Below are 25,840 nucleotides of genomic sequence, written 5' to 3'. Positions count from 1 at the left end.
AGGAAGTAAATGTTCTCTGAAGTAACACAAACTTTGGTGAAGATAGGAGTAAATATTCAACCAGTGGAGAGCCTTGGTCGTGCTTTGCTCGTAGCAGTTTGTTGAATAAAGTTGTGTGAAAGAGCAATGGCGTTGCCCAGGATGAAGAGCTGGTTGATGTCAGAGACTTTACCTGTAAACTTGATCGGGGAGGATTTTATTATCTATAATGTTATTGTTCATCTTTTGGGTGATTCTCTGGTGGGTGGGGGGGGTGGTGGGTGAACCTGCAGATGCAGCAATGGGTAAATGTTTTCAAAGAATGTTACTGAAAATAAAATAAACACTTTAAGGTTTATATATTCATGCAAGTGAAGTTTGTTCAGCCTAAGTACAGTATAGTATTTTTGCCTTTTGAACGGTTTATTTTTTATGCAGTATTCGTTAGGTATTGTAAGAGTAAGTCTCAAGCAGCCATAAAATACACTTATCCGCCATCTATTAATCCCATAGATTCCAGATACCAGGGGTCTTACTTTAATATGCATTCAATGTGCAATGATAACCAGCAACATGTAAAAGTGATTAGAGGAGCAGCTCATCAATGTTGTGGTGTGACTTGGTAAAATATCATGGTTTGGGATGGTTCTGGTATAACACCTCTCGGTAGTTATTGAATGTCATTATGTTAGTGAGCGCTTAGCTTATTTACCCACTGTAATATGAGAAAACAAAAAGAAAATTCACCTGGCTTGACCTAACTCACTGGAAATCCCACCTCTCGCCATTTCCCCTCAGATTTCCACTTCCAGAAAGATTTGGCCATTTTGTAAATCACGTCAATATTATTTTAAAGTATTCTTATGAGTTTTGTCTGTTGAGTTTAATTTTTAGAATGGCTTTAACCTCCATTGCCAAAAGTCCTCTTTGGATGGAACAGAAGTCAGCACTACCTCATGAGTAATGGATGGCTGCAAGCAGCACATCTCCACAGGAAAGATGGTTTGTGATAATCACCTTGTTTACCCTGTCTAATTCTCAGTTCCTTTCTGTTGTCTGATTCTTTTTGGTTAAAGGACCTTGAATCAATGCTCTACATTTTAGTTGCTATCATTAATGAGAATCAGCTTAGTGATAGATTTCAGTGGAAATGATAATGAGTGATTGTGACACACTTCTGCAGTGATGAAGCTTCTGACAATCTCTTAGGTCACGGTGATTGTGATGCAGTATTTGTGGTTCAAATCCCTGCCATTTCAAGTGGGGGGAGTACAGAAATAGCATTCCTACCAATCCATGGCCTCAAACTCCAGTCTGTTTAGTAGCAATGGAAAATGGATGGCAAAAAATGGTGGAGACTCGCTTTGCGCAGGAACCTGCTGGCTTGTTTTACCACCTGTATGATCCTGGGATCCAGTGGCTTGTTTTTCACTTTCCCGTAAGAAAATCTGAGGTTGATATGGGTAGAACTAATCCTCATGGTTTGAAAGCCAATTAAAGCAGATGCAGTAAAAAGAAATCATTTGTTATCCATGGTGATAATTGATGGCTTTAAGCTGAATTTTATGACAGAAGGAAGTCATTCAATCCATTATGTTCATGGTAGATGAAAAGAACTTGTGGAGAGTTAATTCTGTTTCTCACATTCATGCATCACTTCTGTTCCAGTAATTTCTCAGATCTTGTCATGATGAGGTAATATTGTGATACAAAGTGTATTATAAGATCCCTCTGGGACAATAAACCTGTGATTAGCTCCTTTTGACTTCTCCACCATTCCCTTAAGCCACAGGGTCAAAACCTTCAAACAACTGTTCTTGAAGCTACATTGCAACTTGTATGGAAGCTACATATCATATAGCATAGCAGTAAGTGCAACGCTATTACAGTGCCAGCAACCGGTGTTCAAGTCCGGCGCTGTCTAGAATTAGTTTGTACATACTCCCAGTAGCTGCATTGGTTTCTCCAGGTACTCCAGTTTCCTCCCACCATTCCAAAATGTTCCAGGTTTGTATGTTAATTGGGTGTAATTGGCCAGCACAGGCTCATGGGCCGAAAGGGCCTGTTACCGTGCTGAATGTCTAAATTTAAATTGTTTTTAAAATCTTTAACACAAATGAAAATGTTCAGCACAAGAGAGAGGGGAAAGGAGAGTGGATGAAAAGAAAGGGGAAAATGGCAGTAAAAATGAACAGTCTCTTCTCTGGATTAAAGTGGACCCTACATTCCTGCTTCTGCATATAAGGAATAGGGCAGCGACAGCAATCGAGAATATCAAAGTGGCACTATAGTTTCCAAAATGCTTTAATTTTCTTGGACGAGGGTTTTCTCTGCTTCATTTGACAGATGGTGCAAGTTTTGATTTCCATTACTAAATATTTCTTCTTTGGCTTGGCTTCGCGGACGAAGATTAATGGAGGGGTAATGTCCACGTCAAGTGCAGGCTCGTTTGTGGCTGACAAGTCCGATGCGGGACAGGCAGACACGGTTGCAGCGGTTGCAAGGGAAAATTGGTTGGTTGGAGTTGGGTGTTGGGTTTTTCCTCCTTTGTCTTTTGTCAGTGAGGTGGGCTCTGCGGTCTTCTTCAAAGGAGGTTGCTGCCTGCCGAACTGAGAGGCGCCAAGATGCACGGTTTGAGGCAATATCAGCCCACTGGCGGTGGTCAATGTGGCAGGCACCAAGAGATTTCTTTAAGCAGTCCTTGTACCTCTTCTTTGGTGCACCTCTGTCTCGGTGGCCAGTGGAGAGCTCGCCATATAACACGATCTTGGGAAGGCGATGGTCCTCCATTCTGGAGATGTGACCTACCCAGCGCAGTTGGGTCTTCAGCAGCGTGGATTCGATGCATTCGGCCTCTGCCATCTTGAGTACTTCGATGTTGGTGATGAAGTCACTCCAATGAATGTTGAGGATGGAATGGAGACAACGCTGGTGGAAGTGTTCTAGGGGCCGTAGGTGATGCTGGTAGAGGACCTATGATTCGGAGCTGAACAGGAGTGTGGGTATGACAACGGCTCTGTATACGCTAATCTTTGTGAGATTTTTCAGTTGGTTGTTTTTCCAGACACTTTTGTGTAGTCTTCCAAAGGGGCTATTTGCCTTGGCGAGTCTGTTGTCTATCTCGTTGTCGATCCTTGCATCCGATGAAATGGTGCAGCCGAGATAGGTAAACTGGTTGACCGTTTTGAGTTCAGTGTGCCCAATGGAGATGTGGGGGGGGCTGATAGTCATGGTGGGGAGCTGGCTGATGGAGGACCTCAGTTTTCTTCAGGCTGACTTCCAGGCCAAACATTTTGGCAGTTTCCGCAAAACAGGACGTCAAGCGCTGAAGAGCTGGCTCTGAATGGGCAACTAAAATCCAGAACCCGGGGCCATGGTTTGAGGATAATAGGCAAACCATTTAGGACCGAGATGAGGAGGAATTTCTTTACCCAGAGGGTGGTGAATCTGTGAAATTCATTGCCACAGAGGGCAGTAGAGGCTGGTTCATTAAATATATTTAAGAGGGAATTAGATCTATTTCTTCAGTATAAGGGTATTAAAGGTTACGGAGAGAAGGCGGGAACGGGGTACTGAACTTTAAGATCAGCCATGATCTCGTTGAATGGCGGAGCAAGCTCGAAGGGTCAAATGACCTACTCCTGCTCCTATCTTCTATGTTTCTATGTTTCTATGTAAAGCGGCATCGTCTGCAAAGAGTGGTTCACGGACAAGTTGCTTTTGTGTCTTAGTGTGAGCTTGCAGGCGCCTCAGATCGAAGAGATTGCCATCCATAGTGGCAATGCAAATGACAATTTTTGGCCTTCTTCATTCTTTTAGTGGATATGGGTGTCACTGGTAATGCCTGCATTTATTATCCATTTGTAACTTCCCCTAACCTGAGAGAACTGTTCTGAGGCACCACCATAGTCTGGAGTCACATTTAGGTTGAGTGTGGATAGCAGAAGGATATTAGTGAACCAAACAGTATTTCCTGAAAATCCAGTAATTTCATAATTAATTTTTAGTGAGGCCAAGTTTAGTACTTGGTTTATGTATTTACTTGAATTAAATTCCCTTGCTACCATGGTGAGATTTGAGATTTGAAAGTTCAGATTTATTGTCAGAGTACATATAGGACATCACATACAATCCAGAGATTCCTATTCCTGTGGGCCAGGCAGAATTGCCACTTATTGGCAGTGCAGAAAAAACTGGACACAATGTACACATGTAAACAAATAAATAAATGTAAACAAACTGACTATGCCATACAGAGAAAAAAAATCAATGAAGTGCAAAAGTTCCTTAAATAAGTACCTGATTGAGTTTGTTGTTGAGGCGTCTGATGGTGAAGGGGCACCTGGTGGTGTGAGTCTTGAGGCACCTACACCTCCTTCCTGATTGTAGTAGCAAGGACAGAGCATGTATGGATCACCCGATGGCAATAGATGTTCTCATTGGTGGGGAGGGGTTTACCCATGATGACCTGGACAGAGTTTGCAGAGTTTTACGTTGGAGGCATCGATGTCCCCATACCAGACCATGATGCAGTTGGTCAGCATACTTTCCATCACATATGTGCAGAAATTTGCCAGGGTTTCTGATGTCATGCCAAGGTATGGTTGCCGGTTCAATAATTTAACCATATCTTTACCTTTTGCACTTTGATGTTTAGAAACTTGGACCAAGATTTGGTTTCTGGCAAGTAAAATTTGGGGTCTAGAAAGAGTGGCCAGTTTGAATAATTCTTAAATAACATTATGACTCTTCCATCCTTGCAAATCTAATCATTGACTCCTTGGTAACTTAGAGGATAGAATAATAATTGGTAAAGTTATACACTGGTGGAATAGTTATTGTAAGAATTACACACTGTGGATAGTACATTTGCTCGCATTATTATCAATGAAGTAAACTGAATTAATATTTCTCACACTGACTAGCTTGCACTGAGGCCAAAAGTGATTATCCACAACAGTTGTCCATAGATGTTTGAACAGAAACCAAGCAGGAGAGAAACGGAGACTCTCGATGGAAGTTACAAGGGTGGGTGGGGAGAGAGAGAGGTTGTTGTTTAGTTTTTTTAGTACTGCCATTAATTTTTTTTCAGTAAGACAGCAACATTGATCAACAGATAAATGGGTAATTTTTCAAACACGTATTTTCACACTGTCTTTCCAACTCCAGATTTTTAAATGGTTGTATCTCTTTTCCAGTTGTGCTTTCTTGGCCGTTAATGTTTCCCTGCTGCTCCCAATCATTACTGGAATCTTGTTCCTATCCTGTTTCACAAGTTTCATTATCACCAGTTTCATGGATCCTGGAATCCTACAGCAAGGTAACATTTTTTTCACATTCATTTAGAATGAGATTATTCTTATAAATCCCAGTTATTAAAAGGAGTGGTCTGAAAATTTCTAACATAGCCCATGCTTTTAGCCCATCATAACCACCTAAAATCCAAGATGCAATGGTAATAAGATGCAAGCACTTCAGTCTCAGGTGCATTTAAGTCACTTTGTTACAGGAGATTCTGCATTCCAGCGGTATGCAATGTCAGCAATAGTTTCTTCAGATGAGGGTTGTCTGTGGTGGTGTTACATTTACTTTGGGAGGTCACATGTTGACCTGAGGACAACCTGCTGGAGGAACTCAGTGGACCGAGCCGTAACAGTGGGAGGAGAAGAATGGTTGGCGTTTCAGGCTGGAGCCCTGGAATGCGAAGTATGTTGCAATTTACAGTGGCCAACCGGCAAGTCTTTAGGATAAGGGAGGAAAGTGGAGCAACCAAAGAAAGCCCACCTGATCACAGAGAGCATGCAAAATCCTCACAGAGAGCACCCGAGAATAGGATTGGACTTAGGTCACTGGCATCCACCTCACCGTGCCCTTCCAAGGTTAGATCAAGTCTTGGAGCATTTTCATGGACAAGTTTATCTCTTCCTCCACTGCCATTGGGTTTTTACATTCTGGTGAAAAATGAGAAGGATGTGGTATCTATGAATCTCACTTGGAGTCTCTCATTTTATGCCTCTATACATTTGTTTGCTGCTCAGATTTCCAAACTAGAGTAATTCTAAACATTTTTTCTTTTTAATGGTAGGCTCAGATATATCGAGGCACCAGAATCTTGATCCTCAGGTTGTGAAGGTCAATGGGAAAGTATTTTATTTGAAATGGTGCCAAGTGTGTCAGTTCTATCAACCACCCCGGTGTTCACACTGCAGACTTTGCAATGTTTGTATCGAGGTGAGTAACTCAAAAGTGGACCATCTGGGTGGGGCAGACAGTTTGAAAGTGAATCCCAAGAAATGTTTCATACCTTATTATCCTCAGCATACTGTTATTGTTTTTCAATGCTCCTCTCTTTTATTTGAAAGAAATATTTGGTCCTTACTGAAAAATCAGCTGAAATATTTATTTTACAGATATATAATCATGCTTGATTATTCCAGATAAGAAATTGGTCATTGGATGAATGCCCATGATCAATAGCTTCTGTGCTTTCAGTGAAGATAATGAATATAAGAATAAGAAATAGGGACCAGTCCCTCAAACCTTCTCTGCTACTGAATATAATCAGGGCTGCTCTGATAGCTGACCTCAGCTCCATTCTTCCCCCTGACACCAATCACCCTTGATTCCCTTGTAATCCAAAACTCTATCAGTCTGGGGTGTTCCAAATGGCACAGCATCCTGGAGGGGGAAAAAAACCCTTATTTCAATCTTGAGTGAACACCCCATTATATTGAAAATGTTCCTCACTAAGTGAAATCACAGTATTCCAGCCTGAAAATCCTGCATAGCAATTACATTAAAATCCCTGGTGTCAGGCACCTATGGGGATTGATGGATGCCAGATAGGTGAATTTTCCGATCGCTTGAGATTAGGTGTTGCATTGATTGGTGAACTAATGGTGAGGCGCACCAATTTTAAACTTCTGGGTTTTTTTTTACCTTTTTTGCAATTTTTTTTGCCAATTTCTTGAGGCTGCTGGATGCTTGAATTCCAGATAACTGGGGTCTTAGTGTATATTTTTCCTTAAATAAGGAGACCTAAACTATATGCAGTGCTCCAGAAGTGGTCTAAGCAAAGTCTTGCCAAGCTATGGCAAGGTCATACTTTTGGATTGCAATGTTTTATGCAACAAGGCCTAAAAAACATTCAGGCACAGGCTATTAAGAGGTAAGTCATACTCATGCCACAAAAGGGTCCGATAATGATAATTTCCAACAAGTCAGAATCTAACCACATACCTTGGCATTAAATGGCATTAGAGTCCCTACCATCAAAATCCTGGGGAGAAGTCAGTGTTCAATCAAAACTAAGGTTCAAAGTTCCTTTACTGTCATGTAATTCTACAGAGCATAAAATATTGCATGAAATTAGCTTCTGCCTACCATAAGGTGCACAGAGTCACCATTAATATTTCACGCTGTCCCTTACAGTAAGAGAGAAAGAGAAAAGCTTCAGAGTCACTGAGTGTTCAAGAATTCATCCCCAGCACTCCTGCAGCTTCTACAGCCTCATAGACTCTTGTTCAATCCATTGACAACACGAGCACCGGATCAGGAAGCCTTCATCCCACCCCTCCCCCACCCCCCTCGCCCTTTGGGAGCCCTTCTGACCCTCAGCACCCTCTCTAATCCAAATTCTGATACCTGATTCCATGAGCCAGTTTCCAGCAGCCCACAGCCCGTGTGGGTCCCTTGACCAAAATTTGCCAGAAGTCCACACCCCAAGCAGGTCACCTGACCGCAACTTGCCAGTCTGTGCAAGTTCTTCGACTCAAGTTGCCATCAGCCTGCAGCCTTTGTGGGTCCTTCAGCCACTGAGTCTTCCCTGGTCCACTACCATAGTCACCGTCCAGTAGAGTCGTCTCCTCTACTTCTCAACAATGAGAGGTATTCTCCCTTTTCTGGTGCCCTGCACCTGTCTACTGCCCCCAAACCCCCCCCCCCCCCACCCCTCCCCCGGTGTCTACAACACCTTGAGGCTATGCCAAATACAGACACTTCCATCTTGGGTACAGAGCTGGTAAAGTAAAACACCATTGTCTCCGTTAACAGGGCGTTTATAGCCTGTACAGAGCCGTCAGCATTAGGTCCAGGCAGCACTGTGTCTCCACTCTCCACTCCCGGGTTTGCAGCAGCAGTAATGCTGTCACCACAGCTCTGGTCACACCACCATTTAGTTTTCAGTCACCCAAGTAGGACAGAAGCTGGGTATTCTCCAGTGAGTGATTCACCTCGAGATGGCAGAGGTCGACAGCATCGAATCCACGCTGCTGAAGATCCAGCTGCGCTGGATGGGTCACGTCTCCAGAATGGAGGACCATCGCCTTCCCAAGATCGTGTTATATGGCGAGCTCTCCACTGGCCACCGTGACAGAGGTACACCAAAGAAGAGGTACAAGGACTGCCTAAAGAAATCTCTTGGTGCCTGCCACATTGACCACCGCCAGTGGGCTGATATCGCCTCAAACCGTGCATCTTGGCGCCTCACAGTTCGGCGGGCAGCAACCTCCTTTGAAGAAGACCGCAGAGCCCACCTCACTGACAAAAGGCAAAGGAGGAAAAACCCAACACCCAACCCCAACCAACCAATTTTCCCCTGCAACCGCTGCAGCCGTGTCTGCCTGTCCCGCATCGGACTTGTCAGCCACAAACGAGCCTGCAGCTGACGTGGACTTTTTACCCCCTCCATAAATCTTCGTCCGTGAAGCCAAGCCAAAGAAAGAAGATTCACCTTTTGACACTAACATCTTTCCACATTTCACAAGTCAGGAGGACAATGGAATATTCTCCATATGATGAGAAGAATGCAGTGTCAAACAGCTCAGCATTATCCACTCCCAATTATTCCCTGGTAATACCATTTACAGGCCTACTGGTGTAGACATCAGTCCAGAAGCTCAGACGGAATCACATGTGATAGCATCTGTATGTCTATGACTTACGAGCTATAATGCTTCTTTTAAGCAATATAACACCGATTTTGTATGTGATCCTACATTCTACAAATTTTACATTCTACCACACCCCACCTTGAATACTCAGACCACTTATTCATTTTGCTAATCACTGTATACAGACCACTGGTAAAATTAGTTAAACCGGTTCACAGGGAAATCAAGACCTGGCCAGAGGGACACACAGCAGCGCTGCAGGACTGCTACAAAACCATGGACTGGAGCGGATTCAGTCAGGCGGCCACGGCCACCTACATGGACCATTTCAACATTGATGAATGTGTGAGCTCAGTGACTAGCTATATAGACAAATGCATTGAGAATGTCAGAGTGATGAAATGCTCCCCAGCCAGGGCAAATCAAAACTAGTAGCTAGATGCAGAGGTTCGTGCATTGCTCAGAATGTGTGAAATTGCCTTTAAATCGGTTGGCAAGATGGGATTCAGATCAGCAAGGGCTGATCTCTTTCATGCAATCAGGAAGGCCAAGCATGGGTATGCATAGAGAATCCACAGATACTTGTGTGACACCGGCAACATGTGGCAGGGTATTCAAAACATAGCGAGGTCAGCGATAATAATGCCTTGCTTCCTGACAGGTTGAATACCTTCTATGAGCAGCTTGATGAGAAAAAAAAATATGACAGTGAGGAAAGTCCACACTCCCCCTGAAGAATAGGCACTCTGCATGGCTGCAGCTGAGGACCCTGTCCAGGGTGAACCCATAGAAAGTCGCAGGACCAGACAACATACTATGTGGCCCAGCTGATGGAAGTCCTAATGAACATCTTTAACATCTCACTAAAGCCCAGTGGCACTGACCTCAACCATTATGAAGTGCTTGGAGAAACTGGTAATGGAATGCATCAGATCCCATTTTCCAATGACATTGGGCCTGTTCCAGTTTGCCTAGCATACAAACTGGTCAAACAGATGATGCTATAGCCCTGATGCTTTCATTACATCCTGATCCACCTAGAGAATGATGCCTCATTCACCACGCTGTTGTTCATTGACTTCAGGTCAGGGTTCCACATAATCATACCTCAGAGGCTGGTGGATAAACTGTCCTTGCTGGGACTCAACACCTCTCCCTGCAACTGGAACCTGGATTTTCAGACTAAACAACCCCAGTCAGTCTGAGTTAGCAGCGAAACCTCATCACACTGAGCTCAGAGCTGTGCGTTCAGCCCACGACTGTTCACGCTGCCAGATTCAGTTCAAACAGAATCATCAAAGGAGATGTGCAAAACAAGTTTTTAACAGAGAGTAGTAGGTACCTGGAATGTGCTGCCAGAAGGGCTGGTGACAGTAAGTTTTAAGGAGCTTTTAGACAGGTACAAGTCATGATCAGGCATGAAATGGAAGATAAAGCCTATATGCAGCCAGATGGGATTAATTTAATTTCACATCATGGTCAGCACAAATATTGTGGTCCAAGTGCCTGCTCCAGTTTGGTACCGATCTATGTTCTAAGTTAAGCATGCATCCTCGGATTCATTCATTCATATTTATTTGTGAGATGGGTTCTTCCTCGAGCTCTGTAACAGGTCAATTCTAACATCCCTACAGCCAAATAAAGTCAATGGGCGAGAGTCCAATTACAGTTGCAATGAAAAAGGGCAGCATGAGAGCTCTGTTGTGGGGTTTGTTCAGGAGCCTGATGGTTGCAAGGTAAAACCTCCCTCAGGGTTAAGCCAAACTATTTAGTTCACCATGATGCAATGAACTATCTTTGTCCTTTTGAGCCTCTTCCACCATTCGACTAGAGCAATCAGGACATTTCAAAGTCTCTGTGCCACTGATTGGATAAATAGGTTATCATTGGTGACCAGTGAGGGATCTTTCTACCATAATAAGGTACATAAAGAGATGTAAAGTAATTAAAGCTGAAATATGCTTTTTCTTATTTCAGGATTTTGACCACCATTGTAAATGGGTGAATAACTGTGTTGGGAGAAGGAATTACCGCTTCTTTTTCTTCTTTGTCTTCTTTCTTGCTATTTACATGCTGACTATTTTGGGGTCCTGTCTCATGTACCTTATAATCAACTACAATGAACCAATAATGGTGGAGAAGAGCGCTACGTATCCTTTCGTTCTGACCGGAGCTGGGACTGGCACAGTGAGTGAGTGAGAAATCAGGTGGTCCCGATGCACAGTATTCCCACAATAGAAGAAGTTTGCAGATACTTATTCTCAACAACACATCCTGTCAGAGTGGACATTTTTATTTTGTAAACTACACATAAAATTGATGTAAACATACAGCTGCTCGTAATAAAAATTGCCAGTTTTCACTCTCACTAAAAGTGTAAACATAAACAAAAAAGATAAGTTGGGAGCAGGAAGAGGCTGCACGGTCTTTTAGACCCAGTCAAGTTTAAATTTATTGGTCATGTTACACCCAGTGCAGTGAGAGATGTATTTCTGTGAGCAGTCTAACAAGTTAACTCTACCATTCATACAGCATTCATTCATAAAGTAGAAGAACAGGAGCATAGTTATGCAGTATACAGTTGCAATGAAAAAAGATTAGTTAGTAAAAGCAAGGGCAGCATGAGACCACTGTTGTGATCTGGAGCCTGATAATTGAAGGGAGTAAATTGTCTTTGAGCCTGTGGTGCATGACTTCATACTCCTGAACCTTCTTCCTGATGGGAGGAGCGGAAGAGAGGGTATCTAAGGTGTGATGGGCCCTTCAGTAGGTTGGATGCCTTTCCTAGGCAGTGGGAGATGTAGATGGAATCCATACAGTGGATGAAAGTTTGCAGGACACTCTGCAATCACCGACTTCTGCAGCTTCTTTCAGTCTTGGGCAGAGTATCTCCCATACCACGGTGTTGAATCTAACAAGTATGTTTCAACAGAAGTTTTATCTTTATAATTTAGACACACAGCATATTAACAGGCCCTTTCTGCCCAAATACACTCAATTGACCTACAACTGCCATACATTTTGAAGGGCGGGAGGAAACCAGAGTGCCCAGAGGAAACCCACACAAACACGTACAAACTCTTTACAGACAGTGCTAGATTCTAATCCACCTTGCTGGTGCTGTGACAGTGTTATACTAACCGCTAATCATGCTGCCCAGGTTGTTAGTGAGATAGGGGACATGCCGAACTTCCTGAGTCTTCCAAAAATTTGAGGCTTTCTTGATTGTTGCAGCAACATGTTTGGTCCAGGACAGGTCATTAGAAATGTTACTCCTATGAACTAGAAGCTATCTACTTTCTCCATTTCAGTGCCATTGATGTGGACAGGAGTGTGGTCTCTATTTATTTCCTTGAAATTTTTGATCATCTCCTTCACCTTATTGACATTGATGCCATTAGACTTTCAATCTCCTTTCTACATTTCAGCTTATCGTTATTGGATGCTTGGCCAATAACTGCGATGCTGTCAGATAATTTGAAGATGGAGTGGAAGGCTATTTGGCTGTACAGTCATGAGTGTGGTGAGAACATAATAGAGGACTGGGTTCACATCATTGCAGTGTCCTTGTGTCTAGGTGTTTCAGGGTATGCTTCACCATTTATCCAGATCACAACCATATTCAAGTAATTAAAATACTGCTGAATTGAAATAAGCCTCAACTCAGTGATAGTAGCTGCAAAACAACAAGATTTTTAAAAAAAATCTTTGTGGGAGGGAAATCTTCATCCAGTCTGGCTGATGTGTGACTTAAAATCTACCCATGCGGTTGACCTTTAACGGGCTCTTCAGTTCCACAACAATTTGAGATAGATAATAAGTATCAGCATTGGAACATCAAGATCCTTAAATGAATAGGAAGAATCTCCTTCCCAAGATCGAGGATTAAAAATGTACCATGTGATCATATTTAGTTTGGGAAAATTTCTAAACTCCAATTCTTGAGTCACAGAACAGTGAGAGAGAACTTTTGGCATCAACTGATTGAACTTCATTAAATATTATTTCAGGTATATAGTGTAACCTCATGTTGCTCAATGCTCCCATACGTCAGCTGTATGTAGATTAAAGTCCTTCCCATCTGTGTATTTTCCTTAAAGTTAACTCTCAGCTATGCTGTTCTGGTTCCAATCACTTTTTTCCTCTTCCCTGTGCTTTTCCTGTTTGGAGCTCATACTGAATTCATTGCGTTGGGAGTAACCATGTTTGAAAAGGTAAAAAATGAGATAGAAATGTTTTTATTCAATTTCATTTTTCCAATTTCTCTCTCTCTCTCTTTAACAAAAGCTTTTTTCCTTCTTGTCTTATACTACAGAATTTGTTCATCACCCACACTCTCCTCCTTCTATATCCCCTCTCCCCACTCTTCCCATTTATCCAACATCCTTTCATTTTTTGCCTTCCTTATCAGATTCCATCACCTACAGTCCTTGTCTCCACTTATTTCCCAACCTGTCACACTATCTCCACCCTTTCCTCCTCCATTTGACTCAATCATCCAGTCAACCATTCCTCATTTGGATCCACCTATTGCTTGGCAGTTCTTACCTCGCCTTCCTTCCTCATCTCTTTTACTGGCTATCTCAACTCTTTCAGTCCAAGCAAAGAGTCTCAACCCAAAAAGTCGACTATCCCATTTCCCTCCATGGATGTTCTATGACCTCCCAAGTTTCTCCAGCTGTTTTTTTTTTGCTTTGAGGTTGCTAATGTGGATTATTATTTACACCTTCATGGCTGCATTCAAGCAATTAAATAGATAATGTTCCTGCTCCTCACCTTAACACCAAATGTGAGCATACTGAACTTGGGTATACCCCTCAACAAGTGTTAAACTGTGATGGAGAAAATAGTCTATACTTCCAAAGAGCCAGACATCTGTCTTTCAACCATTAACCTTGCCTATGTTGGAGACATGGCTGAGAAAAAAAACTCGTTTTAAATTATTCGATTCTTTATAGAATATGTAAGAGTGAGATATCCTTTTATGATGAGGAGGTGAGCAGTCATCAATTTAAACTGTCACTAATTATGGGGAAAAGATGAGAAGGAACTTACTTATGTAGATTTAAATTTAAATTCAAAGAAACAGCATAGTTACAGGCCCTTCCAGGCCCATGAGCCAGTGCCACCCAAATACACCCAATTGATCTGCAACCCAGGTACATTTTGAAGTGAGGAAACCAAAGCATCCGGTGGAAACCCACGCAGAAACAGGGAGAACATACAAACTCCTTACAGATAGCGCCAGTTTCCAACACGTGTCATTTGCTCTGTATTAGCGTAGCGCTAAACTGACACTGCTGCCCCAATTATGGTAGAACTGTAAAATAGTGGAGTTGAAATGGAAGGTCAGTAAATAATTCTTAGTCTTTCATTCCCATGAATTCAAAGGCTAAACTAATGGAGTCTACCATTAAAACTCTACCATTAAAGCTATTTTTTTTAACTGCTCTTTTGCCAAAAGCAACAACCATCGCTTCAATTAAAGTAAAATTAGAAAAAAATATGCATCATGGGAGTGTAGGATAATGCAGTTTTTCTACACTCCGGCACTAAACCCAGGACAGATAATTCCATTTTAAGAAGTTTAATGGATCCTTTTGACTACATTTCAATTATGGTATTCCATAAATGATGTAATAACCGACTAATGGGAGCTGCCTAGATGGTACAGACATTATAATGGTTGACAATTCTAGCATTGATGGTTGTCATTTGAATTGTTTCTTGGACGATTGTTTTAGCTGCTGTGTTCATCAGCATCACTTTCAGTGGAGGGTGGTTTGCTTAAATTATTTAGAGCAATATCTCCCCTAGTCTCTACACTCACTACAATCCAACTGACAATTGGCAAGAAAGCTTGGAAAATTGTCTTCACACCAGTGACTCAACAAGCCAGTAGTCTCTGAACTTTTTTATTTTAAATTAAATCTACCTCTTAGAGCAATGACATCCCCCTTTCTGACAGTACAATAAAGAGGAAGATAGAACAAACCCCTTCACTCGTGGTTGGAAGAGAAACTTCTTCATTGTCCTTTGTGGTCGTATTGCGCCAAGGTGGGTTTATAAATGTATAAGCTCAAGAATACCTGATTTCTTTCATGTTATCTATGCCAGAAAATTGTTTCAATGCAAAAAAAAATCTTTGGGGAGAAATTTTGGTTTGGTAGTTAGCACCAAACATCTCTGAACATCAGCCACAATTGCACCTTGCTGGATAAAATAATCCACTCTGTTTAAGTCAGAATTGCAAACAGTCATTGTAAATTCAGAAAAGTGATACATCTATGAATAGTCAGATTGTAAAGTAAACACATAGATTTCTATTCTAGTGTTTCATACTAACTAAAGTACCTGATACCCAGAGATATTCTATGGCCAAGTTTTTAGGCCGACCCTACTCCTGTTCTCTTTCTTTCTCTCTCTCCTTCTCTTCAAATCTTTTACTTGTGTGGATTTAGAATGTGCTTCCACGGGCATATTTAAGCACAATAAAGCAGTGTTTTTTAAAAATTCATGGCCATATAATGCACATCTGAGAAGGAGTTTACCTTATTTCATTTTTTCATCCAAAGAGCATTTATAAAAACTAAAGCAACCTTCAGCTTTTAATTGTTGCGGGACTATCAATATATGAAGGGAGCATGCAACAAGGTTGATTCAGTGTTGTCTATAAGGGAAACTGGTCTGGGTGTTATCCAGTAGTTTATATTGAGAAATAAACCAGTAACAGCATGGAGCATGGGATACAATTTTCAACACTCTTCCCCACCAAACTCCCAGATTTCAGATCTTCTTCCATGAGTACAATGATACTTACCTTGAAGTTCTTCAGAGCTTGATGTTGCAGTGTCTAGGGTCAGTCAAGTGACAACCAGTTATCAGGAGCCGGCAGGTAACCCTAAAACATTTTTTAAAAATGCAGATAACATTTTAAAACCTTAATATCTGAATGCTTTGAGTTCATTCTGCTCCTTTATGTCAAACTCCATGTACTAAGTTAATGATTTTTTTAAAAAAAACTGCAATGGCTAGAAATAAAAACAGCACTGGAAGTACCCAGAAGGTCAGGGAGCATTGGTGAAAGGAGAAGCAAAGTTTCTCCAGGAGTTGGTATGTCATGTTACATCTGTTGGGAGCTCATATGGAGAACTGTGTGCAGTTCTGGTTTTCCAAAAATAAGAGAAATTTCACTAAGCTGCAAAGGAAGCAAAAATGATTCATGAAGATGATGCCGGGACTGGAGGGCTTGAGTTATAAGGAGAGGCTGGATAGACTGGGAATTTTCTTCCTGGAGCATCGAAGGCTAAAGGGGAAGTTTACCAAGGTTTATAGAATCATGAGGGGCATAGACAAGGTAAATAGTCATAGTCTTTTCCCAGGCAAGGAGCGTAGCTTTAAGGTGAGAGGATATAGAATTTTAAAAAGACCTGAGGGGCTTTTCTTTCTCAGATATTTGTGGGTATATGGGACAAGCTGTTCAAGAGACATATCGAGAGGCACATGGATAGGAATGAATTATAGGGAAAAGGGCCAAACGCAGGCAAATGAAATAAGGGTCTGATTCCGTACTGAGAAACTCCATCATACTATGCTTCCCGTGCAGCTAAGTATTTCCAGTGAACACCAGAGGTGAAGTGTTGAACTACCAACATTTCCCACAAAATCTAGGCCGATGATTAGTTTATCATCTGTGTTCATTTTTAACCCCATACATCTGATCCAAATAATAATGCAATCTTACATTTTGAGATAAATATCAAACATATGTCTAAATATTGGCATGAGTGGCATTTGTTACCTTCTTAGAATTTCAACAAATGAGCTGAAGTTTTCTAAAAACCGAGTGAGCGGACAAGATTAGAATTCAGCAGAATTTTTTTCAATTCGTAAAAATTACAGAGTATTATGGAATGCACTGAAGATTCTGTAATCCAGTCCAACCTGGAGCAGTTGTCATTTATTTGGTTACTGTTTGATTTAACCTTTTAGGTACCTTGGATCACTCAAGAAGTTGGAAACAAAAAGAACGTCAAGGAAGAGAGATTCACAACAAGTTAGTGGAAACCTGTACATAGGTTCTGCAAAATTAACATTGCCAAACATTCCTATACATTACATGCAATACATTCATATAAAAGGCATGACGCCCTCACGTATGTGTCAGAGAAGAAGATAGCAGATTGGTTGAATAGAATGTTGGACAATGGACAACACTTTTTTTCAAAAGGTTTGCTTCTTTAAAACAAATTCGGGATTATGATAGACAAGTTCAAGCTGAACACAAAGATAATTTCAGATTTGTTGCATCACATAGGAAGTTGGAGATAAATTAAATTAACTTTTCTTGAATTTAGCATATTTAATCACATAATGATGCTGACACATTGTGTTAGTTCAACTGACCTAAAAATATTTGGCCACTGATTTTCTTTTGTACTCAGCATCTGATTCCTCTTGTGTGGGTTTCCAAGAATAGTTGGCCAGCATTGATGGGTTCAGTACTGCTTTTCAATGGTCACAATGTCCTGGTGAAACCTTTCACCATGTTCGTCTATGACTGCACCAAGATCAGCAGGGAAGATGTCCAAGTGCGAATGCAGAAATGAATTTTCAATGACATGTTGTACTTCGTGGTTTTGTATCCTTGAAGCTTGTTGTCAAGCATGTAATTTGGTGTTCTATAGTTGCCAAGAAAATTCTCAGCAGCATCTTTAATGCCTTCCAGGCCGAAGACAATATTTGCATAGCCCCTGCACTGAGTGCATGCCCAAGCATGCTTGGACAGTTTGCTTTGTTGACAATATACATAAAATATGACAGGAATTCATTAAGATAGGTTGTAGAGCACGTCGAAAGAACCAAAGACTTGTTGATCCAAACCAAGGCTTTTATTAACTAAAAGAATGGAGCATATCACAAGTAGGTCAACCAGTCCAGAATGACCTGGTCTGGCTAGGAGCAATCCTTTAAGACCTGCCAGTAGGTGTGGCTACACTCTCAGCCAATCACAGTTATCCTACACTACAATCTGTACAAATACACATTGGTGATAGAATCTGTACTATCACATAGGTTATATCTGAAAAAAAGTATGCAAGAGGAACAGTACATGACAGGATAGGAAATTTATAAGGTAATTTTCATCATCATCAGCCCAAAATCCATAAAATACAGCCAGAAATGTTTAGGAAGCAAAATCTTCTTTGTCCTGTGCAATCTGTTGGCCCCATTTGTTTGATATAACTGGATACAATGACACCATCAAATTAGGCCAGAATCCAGAGCAAACACTGAGAAGCTGGGTTAGGCTGCAATCATGGAAAAGTCAATGTTTCAGGTCAGAACCAAGTATTGACATTAAACTAGGAAAGGGTGATATTAGATGTAATGGGGGTGAGGGGAACAGAAGCTGTGAAGGGGCTAAGAGGTGATGGGGTATTGGACAGAAGCAGGGAGAGGTGGAGAGACAGGTAGAAGTTGAGACCATTGAAAATAGGAGGAAAGTAAGAACAAGAGCAGATAAAAGATGAAACAGTGGATTCAGATTTTGAGTTTCTCAGGCCAGAATCCGGCTGATTAGAGAATGTATATACTGTAAATCCTGTCTAGAGTTTCGAATAGATCAATGATGTAACACACCTCACTTCTGTCATGTAACTATCCTCCACTTATTTGTTACTTCAATTTTTGTTTACTTATCAACTCTGTTTGCTGCAATTAACAAAGTTCTTCTTAAAAAGGTAAAGAAATCTGCAGTACAAAAAATAATTGGGGAGACTTAGCAGGTCATGCAGCATCTATCGAAAGCAAAAGGGAATTGGTGTTTCGGCCCTGAGCACTTGTTCAGGAGTGCTGAAAATCAGACAGAAGCCTGGATAAGAAGGTGGAGTTGGGGGTTGGGGGGGGGGGGGGAAGGTGCAGAAAACTGTGAAAGAGGAGTACAAACTAGCAGGTGATAGGTAGATATAGTGGGAGGGTGAAGAAGAGAAATGAGCTGAGATGTGATGGGGAAGGGGTGAGAGCATGGAAAAAGATGCTCTATGATAGGGAAGGAAGGGGGTGAGAAGCTAGAGGAAGCAAATCAGATGGATAAGGGAAAGCAAAAGAATGGGGGGAGGTGTTACCGGAAATTAGAAAAGTTGATTTGGATGCTAGATCAACCAGACAGCATCAATATCGACTTTTCCAATCTTAAATTTCCTTTCTCGTTTTTTTTGTCAACACTATGTATTTTTCTAAACACTTTATCAAGCTGCCCTGCCAAATTCAATTATTTATGTCATATTCTCCAATGTTTCTCTCTTTCTGTACTTCTAATCTTGCATTGATTATCCTCTTTTAGGAGTGTAACACTTTATATATTTTTGTTTTAAATTTCATCGACTACATCTTAGTCCAAATTACACCAGCCTGTTTTTATCCTGATGAAGTAGAGCTGTAGAAACTCTTCATAAAATGGTTAAAAAAAGGTCAGATTTAGGTGCTCAGCAACATGTTGAATTTGTTTAGACAGACAAGGACATCTTCTAAATTGTGTTGGAGTTTTTAGTCCTCCCTATTTTAATTTATTTTTTACATTTTCAGTCAATACATTTTGATGCAGAAGTTAAGTCACTGAAAAGAACCCACACTAGAACTTTTCTGATGTGCATAGATGCTTTTCACATGAGTTTGATTTCACACTGATCATAATGCTTCCTGTAAGTGAAAAGTAAATGTTTAATAGTAAAGATTGCTAGCTTTAATTGAGTCCCAGGTTTGATCATATGCTTCATGAGACATGGTTTTTATTTATTGAGGAACTAAGTGTGGTGGTAGAATGCTAGTATTACTCCTGGCCACTAGAGGGAATAATACTACACCTCGGTTTAGATACAAAAAATGGCTGCACCATGAGGTCATGAGTTGTTAATAAAATATAGTTAATATAAAAGATCCAAAGTATATTTATTACTTAAAAGAAATATCACATGGTACCAGGACTGTTTATCAGTTGCTATTAGCAGGAAACATGGAGAATTGGTCTTGGAACATCAACCACGAGTGGCAGTTGTTCAAACAATGATTCACACTATCATTGGACTTGATAGCAAACTTGATGGACGGAAAATTGGACTTATACTCACCATGGCCGACCTCAAATACTAAAGGTTTTCAACACATTTGTTTTTGCTGAGGCAGAAGAACAGGGCAAGTTCAACAAGGTTATTGAGATGTTTGATGAACACTGCTCATCAAAGAAAAATGAAGTGTTCGAAAGGTTCGTATTTCGCATTCATGTGCAGCTGCAGCGCAGGCAGAGAGCTTCGATACTTTCTCAATGAACTTGAAACTAAAAGCAAGAACATGCAATTTTGGATTGGTGCAAGATTCAATGATCTGTGATAAAATTTGGTTCGGAATTATTGATAAGAAAGTGAGAGAAAGGTTGGTACAAGAGACAGAGCTTACCTTAACTGGAGCTGTGAAGATATGCCATATGAGTGAATTAGCTCTGCAACGCATGAAAAAGTTTGTTGAGAGTGCAAAAGCCAGTGAATATGAAGATATAGCCATAGCTATAGTGTCTGGATGTGCACATAACCATAAAATGAGACATAGGAAACAACAAAAAGATGGAGACACATTCAATTGTAAACGATGTGGCACTCAACATGCACCAAAACAATACCGAGCCTATGGAAAAGTCTGTAACAAGTGCAAAGGGCAGAATCACTATGAAAAGCAATGTTTTTCTAAAGAGAAACAAATCAGAAGTGAAAGTGTGCACACTATAAAAGAAGCTGCCCTCAGTGATGCATTCTTTGTGGGCATGATGGTGCAGGAAGATTTCAAACTAAAAGATGCTGAAAAGCCAAGTGTGAACAGAGTCGAGCAGGACAAGTGGACTGTGTCATTGCATGCAAATGGAGCAGATATTCCTTTCAAACTGGACACGGGGCAAAGGCTAATTTGATCTGTGAGCGCGAAGATAATGAAGATAATGCCATAAATCCATCCAAATTCTATTCAACTTAAGGCCTACAATGGATAGCACACTGGCACGAAAGGTACATGTAGACTAAAGTTGAAAGTTAAAAATAGAGGGCACCACCTCAGGTTTGCTGTAGTTCCAGATGGACATGACTCAGTGCTTGGTGACAAACCATGTGAAAGCTGAAGCCTAGTCAAGAGGGTGGACCACATTAACAGTGCCAATGCATGAAACAGCTTAGAGGAAATACTGGATCAATTTCCAGACATCTTCAAGGGGTTTAGTGTTTAGTTATAAGATACAGTTAAAAGAGGATATACAGCCAGTAGTGCATGTCCCAAGGCAGGTTCCATCGCCACTAAAAGAAAAGCTCAAGCAGGAACTTGACCAAATGACATTCCATAAAGTGGAGGAGCCCTCAGAATGGGTGAATTCCATGGTGTGTGTCAAAAAGAAGAACAGTGACCTACGTGTGTGCATGGACCCAAAAGACTTGAATGCCAATATAAAGAGGAAACATTATCAGATTCCAACCAGGGATGAAATTACAAGTGAGATGGTTGGTGCAAAGTTTTTCACTCAACTGGACTAATCCCAGGGCTTCTGTGCATGAAGATAGCACAAAATACTATACATTCAATACACCATTTGGCCGATATTCCTGACTGAGGATGTCTTTTAGAATTTCCTCATCTCTGGAAAAGCAAACTATGAGAAGTCAGCAAGAAGCTTAGGGCCACTGGCACAACATGACACAGTGAGACTCCGAGATTCCAACACCTGGGACAAGAAGGTCACTGTTCTGGAGAAAGTAAATCGAAGAATCTATACTGTCGGAACAGAGGATGGTCACATCCTGAGGAGGAATCGAAAGAGCCTGCACAGGAACAGAGGAAACCCCACCAGTGCTAGACAGTAGTGGACCAGCAGAGCCAACACATGCACCTGTGTGGAGAAGATCTACAAACATCATAAAACCACCTGACAGGTTCAATCTCTAAAAGAAAAAGAAATGCACACTTAAAAAGTTTGTGCTCCTGATGTTTGGGTTTATATTGGTGTTAAACTTTAAATTGAAATGAATACTGTATTAGTGTATAATGTTGCTGCATTGAACATCTTAAGGAAAGAGAATGTGGTGATAGAGTGCTAGTGATACTCCTGACCACTAGAGGGAGTTGGAGATGAATGCTGCACCTCGGGTTAGAAACAAAAAAATGGCTGCACCACGACCAAAATAACCCAAGTTTCTTTATTACTTAAAATAAAAATCTTTGCAGAGGATGAAAATCCTCATTCTTTTATTGTTTTTAATTTTCACACTGGCTATTCCTGATTCTGATATAGATGCCCAACTTTTTAAACTCAATACCACATTAATCAGTTTTCGTCTTGAAATTTTAATATTATGTTTTGGAAAAATTGCAAAGATTCTAGCAGAGTGAAAGATCATTCATGGATGACAAATAAAAACCACTTCAATTTAAGTAACAACTCATTCAGCAAAACATATCTAAGTGCTTCTTCATAAAGAAAATAAATTATAATCTGAGAGGGGGGGTGGGGGGGTGGCTTGGGAGGAGGGAGGGGGGGGGAGAAAAAGTCACTGTAAATGTGTGAAAAAGAAAAAAGTGTATATCATGGCTATTGTGATTTATGGTGTGAAAAAATAAATAAATAAATAAATTGTAATCTAGCAATAGAGGGTGATGTCTGAGAACAATCAAATGTTTTATCAAAGATGCAGTTATCAATGAGAAAAGAGCAATTGATCTTGGGAAGGATTTCAAGAGCATGGGGCCTTGATAGCTGAGGACATGAGTGTCAATGATGAAGAATTAAATTCAGATATGAGCCAGAGGATCCTGGTATCATGACCTGGAAGAGATTACAGAGAGATTGCAGAGAAAGACCTTATTGTTTGCAGTTTAAGTATGTGAGAGAGATGGCTATAATGCTTCCTCCAGATTCTGAAGTACCCTTCAGGAAATATTTTGCCCAAAAGAGAAAAATAATAGTGAGGCTGGGTCCATTAATAGTTGTCAAGGTAAGTTCCAATACTACCAGTTTGTATTAGCTGATAATGCCCTGAATTGGCCTTTGAAAAGTTAAATGAAGCAGCATTCTAGTTCTCTGAATACCCTTACTGCATTTATAGGCTAGCATGGAAACTGAAAAACTCAAGGCATCCAAGAAGGCAAAGAAAAAGGAAATTATCTCAAAGATGATTCAAGGTACAGTGGATTTAAAAAGCATGTTCTGAAGCGACTGCTTTATGTTTTATCTGTTTTTAAATTTAAGGTCATAATTACCTTATTAGGTTGCAATGCTTTGAACAATAGTTTGGCATGCAAATTGAAATTAAGGACCAAAATTAAAAGTCACAGCATTCTTGATTAAAACCAATCTTTTTCTTTCCAGGTATTAAAACAGAAATTTGGCCGCACTGAATTAAAAGTGATTTCTTTGTATTTGTGTTCCAGGTCATACTCTGCGTGTCCCTTCCCACCATAAGGCACAACGCTGAAAGTTCTCTGAAACAATGCCAGCCATTTATTGCAGCTCTCAATGCAGGTCAGATGTACAAGATGTCTATTGTGATTTCTTAGAGTGAGGATCTGTGACTAGGGAAAGAAAATAAAGATCAGAATTATTACTTTCTCTCTCCTGGGTCTGTCCTTTGTCTTTCTCCATTTCTGTTATGTTGACCAGCTGGGAATATCAGAAGTAGTAAATTCACTCTGCCAAGATGGCTGATTGCAGATACAGATTTTACAACCATGCCCAAAAAATGTGATGGTGAAATCTCAGGCAAGAAAAATGTAGCATTCTCTACACTTCTGAATTGTCAACAGTCGTCTCTGCTAATAAAGTTTGAAAAACCTTTCCTTTTACCAATTCACTTCCAGCCAAATTGAATGCGACAATTATAACTCTAAGGTTTTACATTCAGAAAGTGTTTCAACTGTTCAAGTAAGTAAGTAAGTAAGTAAGTAAGTACTTTAATGTCATTGTGAAATAAAACGCAACAAAGTTTTAAAAACGCAACTGCGGTACTCACAAATACAACATACAAGAACATATAAAACAAGAAAAAAAGCAGCATTAAAACAATACAAAATACAAATACACTAATTGGCAGAGTTTAATTCTCAAATGGCTCTGGGATAGAAACTGCTCTTGAGTCTGTTTGTCTGTGATTTAATGGACCTACATCATCTACCCGAAGCCAATATGTCAAACAAATTATAGCCCGGGTGAGTTGAATCCTTAACGATATTTGCTGCCTTCCTGATACAACAAGATCAAAATAAATCTTCCGAATGGGGCAAGGAGCACCCAATGATCCGTCTTACCTGCCGCTGTACAGCTAGCAAACCACACGGGACTGCAATAAGTCAGCCCACTTGCAATAGAGCAGGAATAGAAGGACACCAATAACTTCTCCTGTAGATTAATTTTCCTAAGTATTTTCAGGAAATGGAGACATTGATGTGTCTTCTTGACTATAGCAGTGGTATTAATAGTCAAGAAAGATCCTCAGCCAAACACATTCCCAGAAACTTAAAAGTCGTAAGTCATTCCACACAGACCCCACTAACATACAATGAAGCTGAGGGGGGGGGAGAGTGGGGGGGGGGGGTCGATACTGTTCCTCCTGAAATCCATTACGAGCTCTTTCATCTTTGAGGAATTCAATACCAGATTATTTTCCAAGCACCACACTGACAGTCTGTGGACTTTGTCCCTATAGGCTGACTCGTCGTCCCTTGAAATAAACCCAACCACAGTCATGTCATCTGAAAATTTTATGATGGTATTAGAGGAGAACTCAGAGACATGGTCGAAGGTATAAAGAGAATACAACATTGTCTCATCACACAGCCCTGCAAGGAACCAATGCTAAGTGTGAGAGTAGAGAAATAATGAGCTCCTACTTTTACCGTCTGGGAACGGTTTGTTAAAAAGTCCTTCATCCATAGACAAATCGATCTGGAAAATCCTGATAGCGAGTTTACCAACCAGTCTTCCTGAAATAACAGTATTAAAATCAGAACAGTAGCCTATATAGCATCCCTATTGCTCTCAGTGGGTCCATGTTAAGTGAAGAACAGAGGCAATAGCATCCACAGTAAACCTATTAGCCCTGTAAGCAAACTGGTGTGGATCAAAGGTGGATGGGAGACCGGCTTTAATGTGCTGCCAAACCAGCCTCTCAAAGCACTTCATTTTAATCAGTGTTAAAGCAACTGGATAATAGTAGCAGCCTTTAAGCACGACGTAATGATAAATTTTGATAGAGACCTGTTGAAAATCTTTGTGAAGACCTCAGAGAGATGATTCGCACACTCCTTCAGCACCCTGTCTGAAACACCATCGAGGCCGGTGGCTTTCTTTGGTTCACCGCTCTAAGCAACCATCTCAACTCATGTTCTTGCACAGTGAAGACATGACTGTTGGGAGCCAGTGAGTGTGTTACATCCATCTCTTCCGCTTCCACCTCAAATCAAGTGAAAAAAATGATTGAGATCTTCAACCAGACATCATCATCAACAGTCATGCCGTTGTCATTTTTATAATTGGTGAAGTGTTGAATGTCCTGCCATCCTCCTCCTCTAGGCCGCTTTAGCATCCTGATACCTCTCCTTAAGTTATCTCTAGCCACACTATACAGTACACTACTACCAGAGTGATATTAAGGAATGAATTTGATTGTGTGCCTTCAATCATGGTGTCTTTTTTTACTCACTCTTCACCTCTTGCCACCCCTCAAGCCACAATTGTTATTTTTTAGTACTTGCAGGTATAATTTATTTTAAAAATATTGCATAAAACAAAAACATAAGATCATGCAAGCAATTTTACGACACACCATCCACTTAGAGAGTGGTTCTGTTAGCATTTATAGAAACTGCATAGGTTGATGCAAACTGTGATTAGTCCTGGACATGAGATTGAAAATAAAAATGTTTTGTGTTGCTTAACCACTACC

General features: G+C 40.7%; 1 protein-coding gene across 5 annotated transcripts; it reads left to right on the top strand.

Moving 5' to 3' along the window:
- The first annotated feature begins 1,208 nt into the window (after positions 1–1,208).
- On the top strand, positions 1,209–23,503 carry LOC138742591 (palmitoyltransferase ZDHHC19-like). 5 transcript variants are annotated; one of them, XM_069897205.1, is made up of 9 exons: positions 1,209–1,417; positions 5,178–5,299; positions 6,065–6,210; positions 10,848–11,020; positions 12,982–13,084; positions 14,813–14,927; positions 16,863–16,926; positions 23,006–23,081; positions 23,331–23,503. In XM_069897205.1, exons 1-8 carry the CDS (start codon positions 1,314–1,316, stop codon positions 23,073–23,075), a joined length of 897 nt encoding a protein of 298 aa, XP_069753306.1. In that variant the 5' UTR covers positions 1,209–1,313; the 3' UTR covers positions 23,076–23,081; positions 23,331–23,503. The 5 variants fall into 5 exon arrangements, with proteins under 5 accessions (XP_069753306.1, XP_069753308.1, XP_069753307.1 ...); XM_069897204.1 differs by having other exon boundaries at positions 1,210–1,417; positions 14,839–14,927; XM_069897207.1 differs by lacking the exon at positions 12,982–13,084 and having other exon boundaries at positions 11,013–11,057; positions 14,839–14,927.
- Positions 23,504–25,840: the final 2,337 nt, after the last annotated feature.

Source organism: Narcine bancroftii, chromosome 9, assembly GCF_036971445.1.
Source record: "Narcine bancroftii isolate sNarBan1 chromosome 9, sNarBan1.hap1, whole genome shotgun sequence".
Lineage (NCBI taxonomy): Eukaryota > Metazoa > Chordata > Chondrichthyes > Torpediniformes > Narcinidae > Narcine > Narcine bancroftii.
The sequence above is the reverse complement of the archived record's forward strand: the minus strand, read 5'-3'. Positions and strand labels throughout refer to the sequence as shown.